The sequence below is a fragment of the Chiloscyllium punctatum genome, chromosome 39 (genome assembly GCF_047496795.1).
Source record: "Chiloscyllium punctatum isolate Juve2018m chromosome 39, sChiPun1.3, whole genome shotgun sequence".
NCBI classification, from domain to species: Eukaryota; Metazoa; Chordata; class Chondrichthyes; order Orectolobiformes; family Hemiscylliidae; genus Chiloscyllium; species Chiloscyllium punctatum.
The window spans coordinates 42,542,538-42,559,203 of NC_092777.1; the positions used below are offsets into that span (position 1 = coordinate 42,542,538).

Consider the following 16,666-nt stretch of genomic DNA (forward strand, 5'->3'; position numbering starts at 1 on the left):
CTGTTTATATGGATATTAATAATATTGAATTGAATTGAAATTTATTGTCACGTGTAGCAACAGACTGTCTTACATTATAACTGGAGAAACAAAACATTGGCAAAATCTAAGTCATTCTCTTCAAGTTTCCACAAACATCTGTCAGAGTCCAGCCTTGATTCATTTGCTTACTCAATCTCCATCTGCCATCCCAGCATATGACATTGTTCAAATCACAGATCTTATGCCAAACCTAATCAGACAGAAAGGTTCCTTTCTTTTATGTCCACTGTGTAGCCTGTGTCTGTCCCTATTTTTCCTCAATACTGCACTCCACTGGAGTCTTAAATCAACATTTTCATCACATTATTGTTTCAACAATCTGCTTTCCAGCATCCATTTTCCAATGTAAATATCGTCCAAATTAGCAGAATGCCTCAGGTCATGTCCAGGCCTATATTGGGATTGATGTTCCACCATTCCTACCCTCATCAAATTTCACTTACGTTTTGAACTCGGTAGATTCAACCAAGATTCCTCATCTGAAGCTTTAACTGCCAAACCACTTGAAAACCAGTGATGTCCTCTCATCTTATGGTCATGCACAAGCTTTCTGGTTTCTCAATATTGGTCTATTTCTCATTAGATAAACTGAGGTGGTTCATTGATGCACATGCGATCCAAATTTAAAATGATTGACAATTTCCATTGTTGAGCAAAATCCTCAAACACCAATACAGACTGGTCATACTCAAAAGGAAAAAAACATGGTCCCTGAACCCACAAAAATAGAGAGATGCTGATAAGCTCAAAATGAGATCACAAAGGTTAAAGTCCACAACTCACTTTCACCCAAATACTAGGTCCGTCTCACAACACATCATTCCATCGCTAGAATTTGAAATCTGGAATGCTTTAAGCTCAGTTCTAAATTTGCGAGCTGGAGAAGTGTCAAAGGGTAAATGGAAGCCCAAGTTGATTAACTGAGAAACTGCAGCATGTTCAGAATTGTGGATAATGGTATAAGCAGTTGTTATGACTGTTAAATCTCCAAATCTCTCAGAAAGATGTTAAAAATGTCAGGATTTATAAACTATTACACTTTTCAACAGCTTTTCTTTTTCCAAGATAGAATGAGTTTAGAGATTAGATGGTAACTCACTAGCATTTCTACCTGGATACAAAGGCACATGCAATTCATGTTGAAATGGAGATGACCTTTGGGAAGGTCGACGTGAATACCAAGTCATGGGTTACAGGTTTTCTAAGATGTCCCTGAAACTCTCAGACACAAGTGAATCTGCAGTATCAAAGAAGCAGAGCACAAGATACAGACGCAACCAGTTCTGCACCAAAGTAGAGGAAATGCTACCTCTAAAATAAATGCAGTATGCAGCTGAGAGCTCATACTCAGATTGAAAGATTAAGTTTGAGGGTGGAAGGAGGCTGAAGATTTGCCAAGCTTGGGTTAGCTACAAGGATTCTCCAGTTTAACTCTCATACTGAGAGTCAGTTCGAAGTCTAGATATTGTCTGACTGTAAAAGATAATATGCAGGCCAGCAGGAATGAAGAATAACTTTAGACTGTTTCCCGGAGTAAAAGTATTTACTTAAGCAACAGCATGAAGATAACTATAGCAATGGATTTTCACTCAGTTTAAAAATTAAATGGGAGAAAATGTTCTGTACTTTAGAGTGTAAGTTGTCCCCTGAAGAGTGTTTAGACAGGTTTGTTTGTTGTAGACAAAGTCTTAAAACTTGAGATCTTGTCATGTGATCCTTTCAGTCACAGAAAACTGAAATTTATTAATTTATTAGATTAATCAGTCTCCACAGAAATTACAATAGTAAATAGAAACGAGCATGTATGTTTTAGCCAGTAGACACTATGTTCGACATTACCTTCAGAGAAATATTTCCAATTGTCCTACCCTGTTAGAAATAATCCTGCAATGATAGCATCAATGATCAGATAGGAAACAAAACAATTTAGACCTCCTTTAGGGTTGATATCAAGCTAACAAGCTGGTCGTTCTATTAAACCCAGATGCATGACAGACATTGGTAGGATGAAAAATGTTACTGCCACCTGAGTATCTAAGATCATTCAACAGACCAGTGATCTGGTTTGCTATTATTTCAATGTACATCAACTACTCTTGGCCATGAGCAAGGGCCACCACCAAATGAAAGTCACAAATTTAAATGTAAATAATACACAATCCATTCAGGATTTTAGAATTTATCCCACCACATTTCCTGTGGTGATAGGATCCAAGTCAATGTGTTTGTTGATACAATTATAGTTGGAATGCCATGCTTCCAGGAATTCTCACACATGTCTCTTTTTGGCTTGTCTGAGGATGGATGTGTTGTCCCATCAAAGTGGTGTCCTTCCTTATCTGTATGTAAAGATACAAGTGAGGGTGGTGGGGGGGGGGGGGGGGGGGGGGGGAAAGAGGCGTTGGATAACACCAACCCACCGAAGCCTAAACACATAAATAAAGAATATGTCATACCACCAGTGCTTCATCTGGAGGCTCACTGATGATGTTAACTACATGATGATGAAATGTCTGAAAACAAACCTTCCAGCTCAGTGAGAAAAGTTACATCTTTGGTTGTTGATCTGTTTGTATTTCAGTCTTATTCACCTCTACTTGGACATAGTGAGGACTGCAGATGTTGGGATGTCAGAATCAATAAAATGTGGAACTGGAAAAAGCCTTGCAGGTCAAGCAGCATCAGAGGAGCAGGAGAGATGACATTTTGGGCAGGACCTTTCATCAGGACTTATTCACCTCTACCACAACTTTTAGTGATTTTTTTCTGTATAACCACATCCGTTTCTCTACTTTGTTCAATTTCTTATTCCCCAAGGAATTCTGATCGTTATTCTGTAGGAAAGATACTGTTAAACTTGAGAGGGTACAGAAAACATTTACAAGGATGTTGCCAGGATTAGAAGGTTTGAGGTATAGGGAGAAGGCTAGACAAGCTGCGGGTGTTTTCTCTGGAGCGTCAACGGCTTAGGGCTGATCTTATAGAGGTTTATAAAATCATGAAGGATTGGAGATGGTGAATAATCAAAGTCTTTTTCCTAAGGTGGGAGAGTTGAAAACTAGAGGGCAATAGGTTTACGGTTAGATGACCTGAGGGATATTTTTTGGACACAGAGGGTGGTGCCCGTATGTAATGAGCTGTCAGAGGAAGCGATGGAGGTTGGTACAATTACAACATTTAAAAGGCATCTGGTTGGGTATATGAATAGAAAGAGTTTAGGGGGATATGGGCCAAGTGCTGGCAAATGGGACTAGGTCAGTTAGGATGTCTGGTCGACATAGATGAATTGGACCAAAGGGTCTGTTACCGTGCTGTATGACTCTATAAGTAAAACATTAGTTCTTTATTTTTCCTAGAGTGGAAAATATCAGACTTCTCTATGTTAGACTTCATTGGCACAACATTTTATAAGTTTCTTAATATTTTTCATAATTTGATGTAATTGTCCACAGTGCTGACCATACTCCTCAAATTAATGCCATCCAAAAATTTAGAAATTGTGCTTTTTATTCTAATATCTAAGTTGTTAACATAAACTGTGAACCACAGCGGCCCTAGCACTTCCCCTTGTGATATCCAAATCCCACTTCTAACTTACTGCAAAGCTATCTCCTGGTCTCTGCTTTTTGTCATACAGCCAGTCAGGAATCTAGTCTGTACTTATTCTTCACTTGGTTTGTGACATCATTCATTAGCTCATATATGGTATCTTATCAAAAGACTCATAGAAATCCAGAAACATCAATTTCACTATTCACATCCACTGTCTTAATTTGCTCTTCAAAAAATTCGATGAAGTTGGTCAAGCAATACTTCCTGATTTGAAATCTGTATTCACTATTTATTACTGTATTTTTGGTTTCCAAATGGTTTCCTACTTTCTCCTGTAGTATGGATTCCATAATTTTCTCTGCTTACAATGTTAAGGCAACTGATATATCCTTCCCTGAACACAGCCTATTTTGAATCTTAAATACAAGTAGATTAGGTTAGATTCCCTACAGTGTAGAAACAGACCCTTCGGCCCAACAAGTCCACACCGACCCTCCGAAGAGCAATCCACCCAGACCCATTTCCCTCTGACTAATGCACCTAACACTGCAGGCAATTTAGCATGGCCAAGTCACCTGACCTGCACATTTTTGGACTGTGGGAGGAAACCGGAGTACCCGCTGTTCAACAGTTCTGTGGCATAATACCTTTTTGTAATGAATTATTAAATATATTAATTTTACAAAACTTGCAATATACAACTGGTTTGGTTAATATTAATGTTAGCATAAGAACCCCATACCTGTTGAGTGTGGGGTTATAGAAATCACATTACAAACTGTACATGTATAAAAAAGCCTCATTCTAATTTATTGTGCAAGACCATAACAGCATTCAAAAAAAATGGTGAAAAAATACATTTAAGTTACTGCATTTTAATGTTCCATGAAAGAATATTGACAAAGTAAATAATTATTTGGTAGATGTAAAAATTAGTTGCCTTACCAAACTATCAACTCCAACAAGTGTGTGATTAGCATTGTAGATGGAGTAGGTAAGTTGGTAGACGCCATCATTTGTTTCACTGTTTCCATAGAAGCCAACCCCAACAGCAGCACTGTAAAAGAAAAATAAACTTCTCTGAAAAGAAATCAATACGATGGGTCATTTACACATTTCTCAACAATGCTGAAACAAAGTACCAGATGGAAGAAAGAAATGAAATAGAAAGTCAGCAATACAGTGAAACGTTCAAATGGCATCAAGTCATTTGATTTACTTCAGGTCACGAAACTCTCATAGCTATTAGCGTATGTAATCCTTTGTCAATGTGCAACATTATGATGTTCTTGCCCTGAAAACCTACAATTGCTATAGCATACATTGTATACAGATGGCGTATCTTTTCACACTGTGAATCATTAATGTATTTCAATATTAGCTCTTTATATATTCACAAATACAAAGGGCAATTGTTGCTACACAGGGATTCAGATCCTGAACAGATCTCTCTCAGAGATGCAATCTGGATTGTTGAATATTTCCAAGCTTTTTAAGTTACGTTGATTTCCAACTGCAATATTTTGCCTTTTGTTAATAAGAATTTATACATTTGTGCAGCAACATATAACATGTTCACCAAACAGCACAAAATATTCCAGATAGGGACATTCACCTGTTGTAGCAACATGCAAGAAAATAATGTAATAAAAGGTGTAAATATTAACATGATTTTTAAGACATTTTTTTCAAAATTGTAGTATATGGTTACTTTTGTGAATGCATTTTAAAAAAACTAGGTTAGATGATCTTTCCCCAACAGTGAACTAATCCGGCACAGGTTAGAGAGCAGGGAATCCCTGGGGTGTTAACAGAAAATTGATTACAGTATACTGGCATGGTTTGCAACAGGTGGAATAAACATTGAAGGCCCACCAGTTGTTTTCAATTTAGAATAATCAAGGATTGATTTTTGGTTTGGAAGTTTTTAATGGTAGTTCGGAACAGACCTGACTGGGATCAGAGCAAGTATAGTTCGTCTGCTGGAAAGTCTTTTCAGAGCAGTCAAGAGAATAAATTATCTCAGTAGAAAAGTTTAGTTTGTGCAACTTCCAGATCTGGATTGTTTGATTAGAAAGCTGCATGTTGTTAAAAGCTGAGAAAAAACTAAGCTCTGAGTTTGGTAAATATTGATGTATGAGGACACTACAGTTTATTGGAGAGAAACTTTGACAATCAGTTAATTTGACATTAAACATTTGACATAGAGCTTTTTTTTGGATTAGAATTTCTACAAATTGATGGTATTTGGAAATATAATGAAAGATTTGCTGCCTGTGTGATTTAAGATCTTGCCAACTGTCTTCTATTTCTCGATAGCTTGATTTGTTTACTTTCATATTTTGTATATAAGCTTCTGTTCTTGTTAGTAAAGATACTCTTCAGCCTCATGTGACTATGTTTCAGTGACTGTCCACCACATTAGCTGTGGTGCTAAAAAAAATAGGATCCATCAAGCCAGATTTAGTTCTGAGATCTGATTTATAAGCAAAGTCATCATAGTCTTACTGGATCATAGGGCTGCTCTCTCATTTAAGAGAGATGACCAGTGGTGAGTTAACCTGAAGGTCACCATGCCTCAGGCAAGAAGAGATGTTAAGAAGTAGGGTCCTTTATGATAACTTCATTCAGTGTAGGAATTGAACCCATGATGTGACATTACTGCATCAAAAACCAACTGTCCGGCCGACCGAATTAACTGACCCCTATTTGACATGTACAGAATTACCATCAGCTGGGGTTATAACTGCAAATCCATCTTGTTTCAATGCACTGAGTACAAGTTGTCGCTTTCAAAAATAATTAAATCTGAAGCAGTTTAGAAGTCAAGGAGGCAGACATTTCAGGCTGCAATGCAAGGTCAAAAGGAGGATGGATAAGCTTATGAGTAAAGATGATGAAGGGATTTGAAGATGGGCATGAGAATTGGACGATATATATATGGATGTCACAGAGCCAGAAAAAAGTACAGATATGCAAATATAAATTTTAATTCAATTTTATTAAATTAATGTTCAAAGTTTCCACCTGCACAAAAAAAATGAATAATGTTTTTTTAAAAAGTGTTGTCTACACAGCCTTTCAGGTGTTTAACAGCAAGGTATATTGGTTATGCTTTTTCTCACTGAAGTTCAAATTCAAAAAACAAAGAATTGCTGTAAAAGATCTGATGAGGTTTATTGAAATTAACTCAAAATATTGGAAGTTCTGGTGGAATTACCTAATATTTAAATATGCATCACAGAGAACCGGTTTGTACATTTCTGCTGGTACAGACCAAGCATTCTAATGTTGTTGGGATTAGTGATGGAGAAATTTAATCAAAAAGGAATCTTTTACCAAATGCTCTTAATCTCCTTTAATAAATGAAGCCTGAGGCCACACAAATCAATCTTTCCCACTCTAGTGTGGAACTAAACTTTCAAAGTTTATGAACACTTGCAAGATAAATTTCATCTGTCATTTGTCAACCAACATTTTTTAAAAAATTAACTAGTTCATTTATAATTCCAGATCCCTGTTATAGCATGCATATGCCACCCTTGTTTGCATCTCTTCATGTGCCTCATTCAATGACTGATTTTTCAGAGATTCTGCATAATCATCTGGACTTCAAAGGGATTCGGGTACCAACTTCTAAGTGTCTACCATCAGAGCACTCCCAGGAGAGATACTGCACAAGGTTAGATACAAAGTTTTGCACATAATAGCACAAATATTACAAAGGGGTATTGATAGACCGCGTGATTGGGTGAAACTGTTAGATGAAATTCATTTCAAGCAAGTGTGAGATTATCAAGTTGCCGTACAAAGATACAGTACAAAGTTGGTTTACAAAAATGATACCTGGACATCAGGTGTTAAGTTCTGAGCAGAGATTATAAACTGGAGAGGGTTCAGAAAACATTTATTTACCAGGATGTTGCCAGGTATGGAAGATTTGATTTATAAAGAAAGGCTGGATAGGCTGTGACTTTTTTCACCGCAGCTCAGGAGGTTGAGGGGTGACCTTATAGAGGTTTATAAAATCATGAAGGGCATGGATAGGGTTAATGGAAAGTGTCTTTTCCATAGAATGGGTGATTTCAAGACAAGGTGATCCATTTTTAAGTTGAGAGAAGAGAGATTAAAAAAAAAATGAGAGGCAGATTTTTTTTACACAGAGGGCGGTTCACGAGTGGAATGAACTTCCTGAGAAAGTGGTGGATGTGGGCACAGTTACAATGTTTAAAAGATGCTTAGATAAGTACATAAATAGGAATGGTTTGGAGGGATATGGGCTGGGGCAGGCAGGTGGGATTAGTTTAGTTTGGGATTATGTTTGGCATGGACTGGTTGGACTGAAAGGTCGGTTTCCATGCTGTATGATTCTATGAAACCATCACCTGTCTGAAATTGATCACAGCAAGTGCAGGTAAATGTAGAAATTCTGAAGTTACAGCCTATCGCTGTGCTCTGGTGCTGTGAACACCAACCCTGGGGACAATAATCATTGAAATAGTTGATATGTTAAGAACTTCCCACTTTCTGCTCTTACATAACTATCGTTTAGCCAATTTTAAAAATCCCATGTAATGGAGTATTTAAACCATGATCTGAATAATAACTAAGGCTGAAAAAGACTATATTTGATGTAAATTGTTAAGGTCATCAAAGAAAAGCTATTAGGTTTTCTAAAACAAATTTTAAAAAACAAAATAACTTTTCCGATTTCAGCTTCCAATTTCATCCAGTGTGTTTTGTCCGAATCTTTATTTTGCAATATGTAAATGTTTGCAAAGTGATTTTATTTTATTGCTTTTCATTTCACAGTTGGTTATCTGCAAAAATAGCTTAATATGATTTACTGCCTAGATGGATACCATCACTGAGGTCATCAGCAATGCCATCACTGCAGCTCCACCCTGAGAATTCCCATTAATCAATGCTACAGTCCACTGCAAGATGAAAGGAGATAAAGTTTTTTGCCAGAGACTGCTTGATCTGTCAGCAATGCACCTGCTGACATCTAACAAAGTGTGTTGAACAGCATAGCTTCCTTGATCATGTACTCTATTAGCATATTATTAAAGCCAAGGAAAATATACACATTTTTTAACTGCTCATTCCACCTGTACTGCCACTTTTAGGAACTTATGCTCCTGTACACCGTTTAAAGTAGCATATTCTTTTTCTATCAAAACACACCACTTCACATTTTTCTTGTTGACCTTCATCTGCCATCTATTTGTCCACTCCATCAAATATCAATGTCTATTGTAGTTTTATATTGTCTTCCTCTCAGTTTACAAGTTTTGTAAATCCATAACTTGCAAATTTTCCCTGCACATTAAGATGAGTGGCATGGTGGCTCAGTGGTTAGCACTACCATCCCAGGCACCTGGGTTCAATTCCACCCTCAGGCAACTGGCTGTGTGGAGTTTGCACAAACTCCCAATGTCTGTGTGGGATCCCTCTGAGTGTTCCGGTTTTCATCCATAGTCCAGGGATGTATAGGCGAGGTGGATTGGCCATGGGAAATGCAGAGTTCCAGGGATACACTTGGAAGGGCTGTTGTGGACTTGATGGGCCAAATGCTTCCACACTGTCAGAATTCTATGATCCATGCCATTAATTTAGAGCAGGAAGAAATATGAGTTCTGAAATAACCCACAGAGGCCAGCATCCTGTTAAGAAGTCATCATTTAGTTACATGCATTGAGTCCTTGACACTGGTACGGTTTTCTTAGAGCCAGATCTCAGAGTGAACAAAACCTCTGATACTCCTGATTTTATCTGTCAGCCAGAGCTCCCTGATCGAACCAGATTAACAGCCCCAATCAGGGAACTCATTACAATCACTACAGGTCCCAAAACTGCCCTTCAAGGAACCCCACGACAAAGCTTCTCCATGTTCACAAAGTATCTATCTAATTTTACACTTTGTTTCCTATCTATCAGCCAATTCAGTATCTATGTTGCGAGTTTCCTGTTTATTTCAAGACCAGCTCTTGTCTACGTGGAGTTCGTACTTTCTCCCCATGTCTACATGGAGGTCCTCTGTGGGCTCCAGTTTCCTCCCACAGCCCAAAGATGTGCAGGTTAGGTGGATTGGCCCTGGGAAATGTAGAGTTACAGTGAGGCCTGTGTACAGGTGGGATATTCTTCAGATGGTCAGTGTGAATTCAATGGGCCGAATGACCTGCATACTGTAGGGATTTTATGATTCTATTCTATAAGTCTACTATTTTCCACTCAATTCTACTCATTAAAGAGCACGCTTTACTAAACTGGTGTTATGCAATGAAATAGGATTAATTAGTAATCTCACAGTGAAGGTGCAACTGGGATGCAGCAACCAAAACCAGATTAAATTTCTCATTTAGATTTTTTGTTTACAATGTAAATAAGGGCAATTTGGAAGGCATGAAAACAAAACTGTCTGAAGTGAATTGGCAGATTAGGCTGAAGGATACGTCAATAATGATGTGGTGGCAGACATTTAAGGAGATATTTCAAAATGTACAGAATAAATGCATTCCAAAGAGTAAAAAAAAAATTCCAATGGATGGCCCCACCATCCATGGTTAACTGAAACAGTTAAAAAATGCATCAAAAACTAAAGGAAAGCAAATAATTATGTGAAGATGATGGCAAGTCAGAAGATTGAATGGAATATAAAAAATAACAAAAGCATGATCAAAGAATTCATGAAGAGGGAATAACTCTTCATAACTATAACTCTCCAGTCCTGACAACATCATAGTAAATCTCCATTGCACCCACATCTCTCCAATAATGTGGATTCCAGAACGCATACAATACTTTAGCTGTGGCTTATAAAATATTTTATATAGTTCCAACATGATCTCCTTGCTCTTAAACTCTATGCCTCAGCCAATAAAGGCAAGTGCCCAATAAGCCTTCTTAATAGTTTATCTACCTATCTTTCTATCTTAAATGACCAGTTAACGTGCACACCAATGTCCATCTGATCCTCAGTGTCTCCCGGGGTCCTATTGTTGTACTCCATGTATTCCCTTGCCGTGTTTGTCCTGCCCAAGTGCATTACCTCACACTTATCCAGACTGAATTCCATTTGCCACTGATCAGTCCATCTGTATCCTCCGTTGTTTGAGATTATTCTCATTATTTTCCATCCCATCAATTTTCATATAACCAACTAATTTTCTGATCAATTAGATTAGATTAGATTCCCTACAGTGTGAAACAGGCCCTTTGGCCCAACCAGTCCACACTGACCCTCCAAAAAGTAACCCACCCAGACCCAGTTCCCTTTGACCAATGCACCCAATGCTAAGTGCAATTTAGTATCACGAATCCACCTGACCTGCACATCTTTGGATTGTGGAAGGAAACGAAGCACCCATAGGAAATGCACACAGACACGGGGAGAACTTGAAAACTCAAACAGACAGTCGCCCGAGGCTGAAATCGAACCTGAGTCCCTGGCGCTATTAGACTGCAATGCTAGCCGCTGAGCCACTGTGCCGCCCCTATATTCTCCTAGATTCAAGTCTAAATTGTTAAATCATATCAGAAACAGCATGGGCCCCTATTCTTCAGAATCTCACTGGTCTTAGGCTTCCTGTCACAAAAACATTCCTTGGTCATCATCCTTTCACACTGTAGGGAATCTAATTAGATCCCAAACTGAGCATCTTTACTTCCAATCACTCAGTCAATTCTGGATCCAATTAGCCAATCATCTTGGGATCCCAGTGATGCTTATCTTTGCTATTAGTCTCTCATGCAGGACATTATCAAAAGCCTTGCTGATGTCTAGGTGGGCTATATTGAATGCATTGCCCTCACATTAAGGGAAATCATATTTAATCAATGTAAGCGACCTGTGGAAAAAACATTTGCCGTGGATAAACAGGAATCAATAGATATACTATAACTTAGATTTCCAGAAAGGCATGTGACAAAGAGTCACATCAAATGTTATTGCAAAAAATAAAAGCACATGGTATATTGACATGGATAGAAGTTTGGCTGGTGAACAGGAAGTACAGAGGAGGCAGGAATTAATCTTTTTCATGGTCCTAAGGGGTATTGCTGAACAAAAAGGCCTTGAAGTGCAGGTTCATATCTCCTTGAAAGTAGAGTTGCAGGTAGATAGGATAGTGAAGGTGATGTTTGGTACGCTTTCCTTAATTGGTCAGAGTATTGAGTACAGACGTTGGGAGGTCATTTTGCGGCTATATAAGACATTGGCTAGGCCACTTTTGGAATACTGTATGCAATTCAAGCTTCCTTCCTATCAGGAGGATTTTGTGAAACTTGAAAAGGGTCAGAAAAGATTTACAAGAATGTTGCCAGGGTTGGAGGATTTGAGCTATAGGGAGAGGTTGAATAGGCTGAGGCTGTTTTCCCTGGAGCGTCGGAGGCTGAGGGTGACCTTATAGAGGTCTATAAAATCATGAGGGGCATGGATAGGGTAAATAGACAAGATCTTTTCCCTGGGGTGAGGGAGTACAGAACTCGAGGGTTTAGGGTGAGGAGAAAGATATAAAAGAGACCTCAGGGTAACCTTTTCACGCTACGTGTATGGAATGAGCTGCCAGCGGAAGTGGTGGAGGCTGGTACAATTGCAACATTTAAAAGGCATCTGGATGGGCATATGAATAGGAAAGGTTTGAAGGGATATGGGCCGGGTGCTAGCAGGTAGGACTAGATTGGGTTGAGTTACCTGGTCGGCATGGATGGGTTGGACCGAAGGGTCAGTTTCCGTGCTATATATCTCTTTGACTCTATGTTGACAACATGTAACAAGCGGCATACCACAGGGATCGGTTCTCCAACATTTTTATATTTTTGTTTAAGAATCGAATGTTCACTCCCACAGAAGTAGTGATAAGAGTAAGCTTGAACTCCAGTTCCCAGGTTTAAATATAATCCCTCAATTCTCTTTGCTAACCAACAGCTAAACTCAATAGAAATTTCAACCAATATGTTCATTGAAGAAGGTAGCAGCATCTTATACAAGAGTAGCAACAAAAGGTTAAATGTCAATTGTTTTTGCTAAGTTCACTGCATTATTCTGAGTTGATTCAAGCTGCAAGCCCGACCCCGGGACAGGGATAGAAACGTCCTTGACCCTGGGCACAACAGGTCACCTACAGTCCAGAGCCCTGGTTATTGGGCCTTGATCCCACCAAACTCAGACTACAACAGTCAAAGTGAGACACTCTAGTTGAGAACTGCTGACAGGAAGCATCTTCTCTCCAAAAGCTTAGCTGAGCTTGACACAATTGTTTTATTTTTGTTTCCATTTCACCAGCTTCCCTAACTAATTGCTACAGATTGCAAATCAGAAAGTGTTTGGAGCTAACCAACATCAAATGGAAAAGCATTACATCTAATAATTGGCCTGCCAATTTAAACGAAATTGAGATATTGGGTAATGTCATATGAAAGCGATATTTTCCATTTGCCCAACATATTTTACAAAGACTGAATTGAGAACGGTGCTCAAATCACTCATTCATCAGGGAACTCCAATTCTAGATAAAATAAATAAGATCTTTCAGGAAAACATCCGGACTGATTTCCGGGCAGACGGGTCCTATCTTTAGCAGTACGAAAGGTTTTGATAAGAGAGACACAGAAAAGTGCAACGACTTTTGGGCAAGTGAAAAACTAGAAATACTCAATACAAGACAGTCATCAAGATATCAATTGAGTAATTGGGAAGAAATGTCTTTATCCTGAAAATCATGAGAATGAGGAACTCATTATCCTTGGACAGGTTGACATAGAGATATATTCAGTGGATGGCTAGATAAATATCTGAGGCAAAAGGGAATAGAAGATTTTGCTGACATTGGTAAATGAGGAAGGATGGGAGGAGGCTCATTCAGAAAGCACGTCTTTTGCTCCAGTTGGCAGCAATTGTTAGAACTCTAGGCAGCCCAAGTAAAACTCTGCCTCCCTTGCATCCCTCGAATAATGATTTGAGTTAAACACATAAAAATTCCATTTATAAAACAAATTATAAAAAACCCTTTTTACTTTCTTTGACAATTTTATTCATTTCTGAAGCAACAGTTATCCCATTCCCCCCCCCCCCACTCTCAGAATGCTCATAGACACAGTATGAATTTACCTCCTTCATCTTTATTCCAGGCCCTGGAGGAGAGAATGATGGCCCATGTGCACAGAGACATGAGTTCCCGGTTTTCTCTAGAACTGCAGTTTCTCAATGAACTATATTGTCATTTTACAAGGAGTATCCAGGTACAGCAACATACATATTAATTGGGTGAACATTACAATCAACGATATCAATAGCAGAAATCAAGTTCTTTACTGTTAGACAATCAATGTTCTCAACCATGTTAACTGGATTCATACAATGGATACTTTTCACCTTGGTAACTGTCGTTACATACTGAATGCTACCTCATCTTGTTAAATGGTTTGACAAAATGAATGCTTTTCCACCTTGTTAACCCATTACCCTTGCCTCCAGCACCCCACTGTTAACTCTAAGAACTTATCTGATCTGAGTCATGCTCAGCTGAGCCTCGTTTCACAAAACTCAACTATTCTCTTTCCCTGTCTGCTTATACCCTATACACATTCTCATTCCCTCTTTTTATCATTTCATGATAACCACCGAGATGGCACTACTAGCTTTCATAACACTCTGACAGCCCATATTTAAGCAAGTTATTAACACATCGCATACAATGATATAATAACAAAAATTACGAGTCTGTTATTAGAGTTTGAAGAATCCTCCCACGTGGAAAAAAAAATCACCAGTAAGGTTCTTAAATCCACATTCCTTAGTGACCACTCCATCCCCTCCAAGTCAAGTGGAAACGAGCCAGTTCTCCAAAACCTCTTTTAGTAAAATCCAACCTGAAAACAAAATCCAGTCTGTTCTTGCATCACTCCTTGGAGTAATCTGAATTCTTAGGTAACGGCAGTTAAATATTTAACAAAGCTGATGAGACTTCCAAATATTGCAGAGATGCTTCAGATGGAGGATACCAGCACATCTGAGTGCGCACTGCAGCAGCTGCAACTGCAGGCTAGGTAAATGCAGCATTCTTTGCTGCTTCTGCTCCTGCTCTGCTGTTAAATGTAACAATGCCAACTGGTTGTTGTGATGTTATTTTGATCAGTGAACCTTCGTATCCCTTAAATGATCGAACAACAAGGTAACGCTCACGTGGTTTAATATCCATAGGAAGGCCACTGACGAAAAGCGTACCGACCTCCCCTTCACTTCTTCGCTTTTCATGCTCATGACTAGGGAGCCGACTGAACCTGTGGAGGGATGGACAGTGGTCTGAAGGCATGCTTTGCCTGTGAATGCAGAAACTCTAGAGACGATGTCAGCTGCTGAAGGTATCTTTGCATTTCCTATCTCATTCCTTCCTTGCCAAGATGGATATCATTATGAAGTAAGTCACACATTTAACTACACTAAATTGTGTCTGCCTATTTCAAAATTCTTTGAATTCTTGAAGTCTGTTACTCTGTTCACTATTTATGATATAATCAAGTTTTATACAATCCATAAACCTCAAAATTGTACTGCCTAAACAATTCAGTCAATTACAAACACTAATCAATGGTGCTAAAATCAAAGCCTCAGGTGACCCCATTCAGGTTATTCAAAAGTTATTTTCCTTTAACAAATTGGTACTTGGCTTAATGCGAAAACTGTCAGGATAAGTATTCAAAAATCTGGAACAGCAAGAAAACAACAAAATGTTTCCTGTGCTTTAGCAATTGAAGAGGCAGTTTCAGTTCAGATTTCAATCTCAAATATTCGTGGGAAACAAATGCTGAATATATTCTCCAAATGAAACTTCCCAAATAAAACAATCAGAATTACAGTGGCAACTTCGGTAGAGATCAACATTCTTTGAATTTGCAATATGAAGGGGGCCAATGAAGTCTTAACAATAATTATCAGAAATTAAGCAGCTCAGCCTCAAGTCCTGATATTCTCTCAAAAATCTTAACAAAACATCAAACTAAAAATGTACATTTTTTTTGTAAACACTCTGCACAGGAGCAGCAAAGATATTTTAGTACAATACTCTCATCTGGCTAAAGCATGACCATTGACCTGCTTTTTTTTAGACAAGCATTGTAGAATTTCATCAGGGGCTCAAGGCACTCAATCCATTTGTTTTACGGTTACAAGTTTGATAATTTTTTAAAGGACATAATGCTGTATACAATTTAAATGTAAAAGCAAAATCTGCCCCATTATATAGCCCACAAAATGCATTGAGATCCTGATTCAAAAAAGGCAAAACAGTTACTTAAAAAGGATTTTCTGAACCAATATTTCAACAGATCAAACTTTTTAAACAACACTCTCAGCGTGGCACATCTTACATTGAAACCTTCCTTTTTCAACCAAAGTATGAGTACAATCTTAATTTCAGCGCCTCTTGGTTTTCTTTTGCATCCTCTCACTGAAATTACATATCTGACAAAGAGAAACCCTCGCAGCAGACCACATGGCGCTGCAGTCCAAACCACTCCCTTCCCCCAGAACAAAGACTCGCACAGCCTCAACTTTCGCCATCAAGGGATCTTAACCCCTTGCTCACTTTACTCCTCACAGGGGGCCCAAATCCCACTTAAATGCAGAGAACCCAAATCCCACTTAAACACAGAGAGCTAGAAATCCAATTAAACACAGACAGCTCGAAGCTCACTTAAACACAAAAAGCTCAAACCTCAGCACAGTGCTGAGGATTTGAACCTCAAATCAATCTACCCAGTAGACCCGAAACTCGGAGATGACGCGAACCTCAATCAAACCCACCCCGGGGCCACTAGCCCTAGTACCGCGCAGAGGACTCAAACATCAATCACATCCTCTCCACCCCTCCCCCCCCCCCCATGCAGTGCAGAGGACTTAAACCTCCGCCTACCAGCGCGCTTGTGAAACTGTGTTTCTCAACTGAACTAATTACTGTTCAAGGCATCAGTAGAATACACAGTGATCAAGTGAGGGGGCCATTTCTGGTACACAAGATTATCGAGAGGGACCAAGGTTTAAAATCTTACCTTGTGGGCCTATCCATCTCGA

At 38.8% G+C, this 16,666-nt stretch overlaps 1 protein-coding gene across 1 annotated transcript in view; it reads right to left on the minus strand.

Moving 5' to 3' along the window:
• ttyh2 (tweety family member 2) overlaps positions 1-16,666 on the minus strand; it is a 145,000-nt gene that overhangs the window by 84,145 nt on the left and 44,189 nt on the right. The window contains exon 3 of the mRNA XM_072558547.1: positions 4,540-4,651. Coding sequence (XP_072414648.1) covers positions 4,540-4,651 — 112 coding nt within the window. The remainder of the gene's footprint in view (positions 1-4,539; positions 4,652-16,666) is intronic.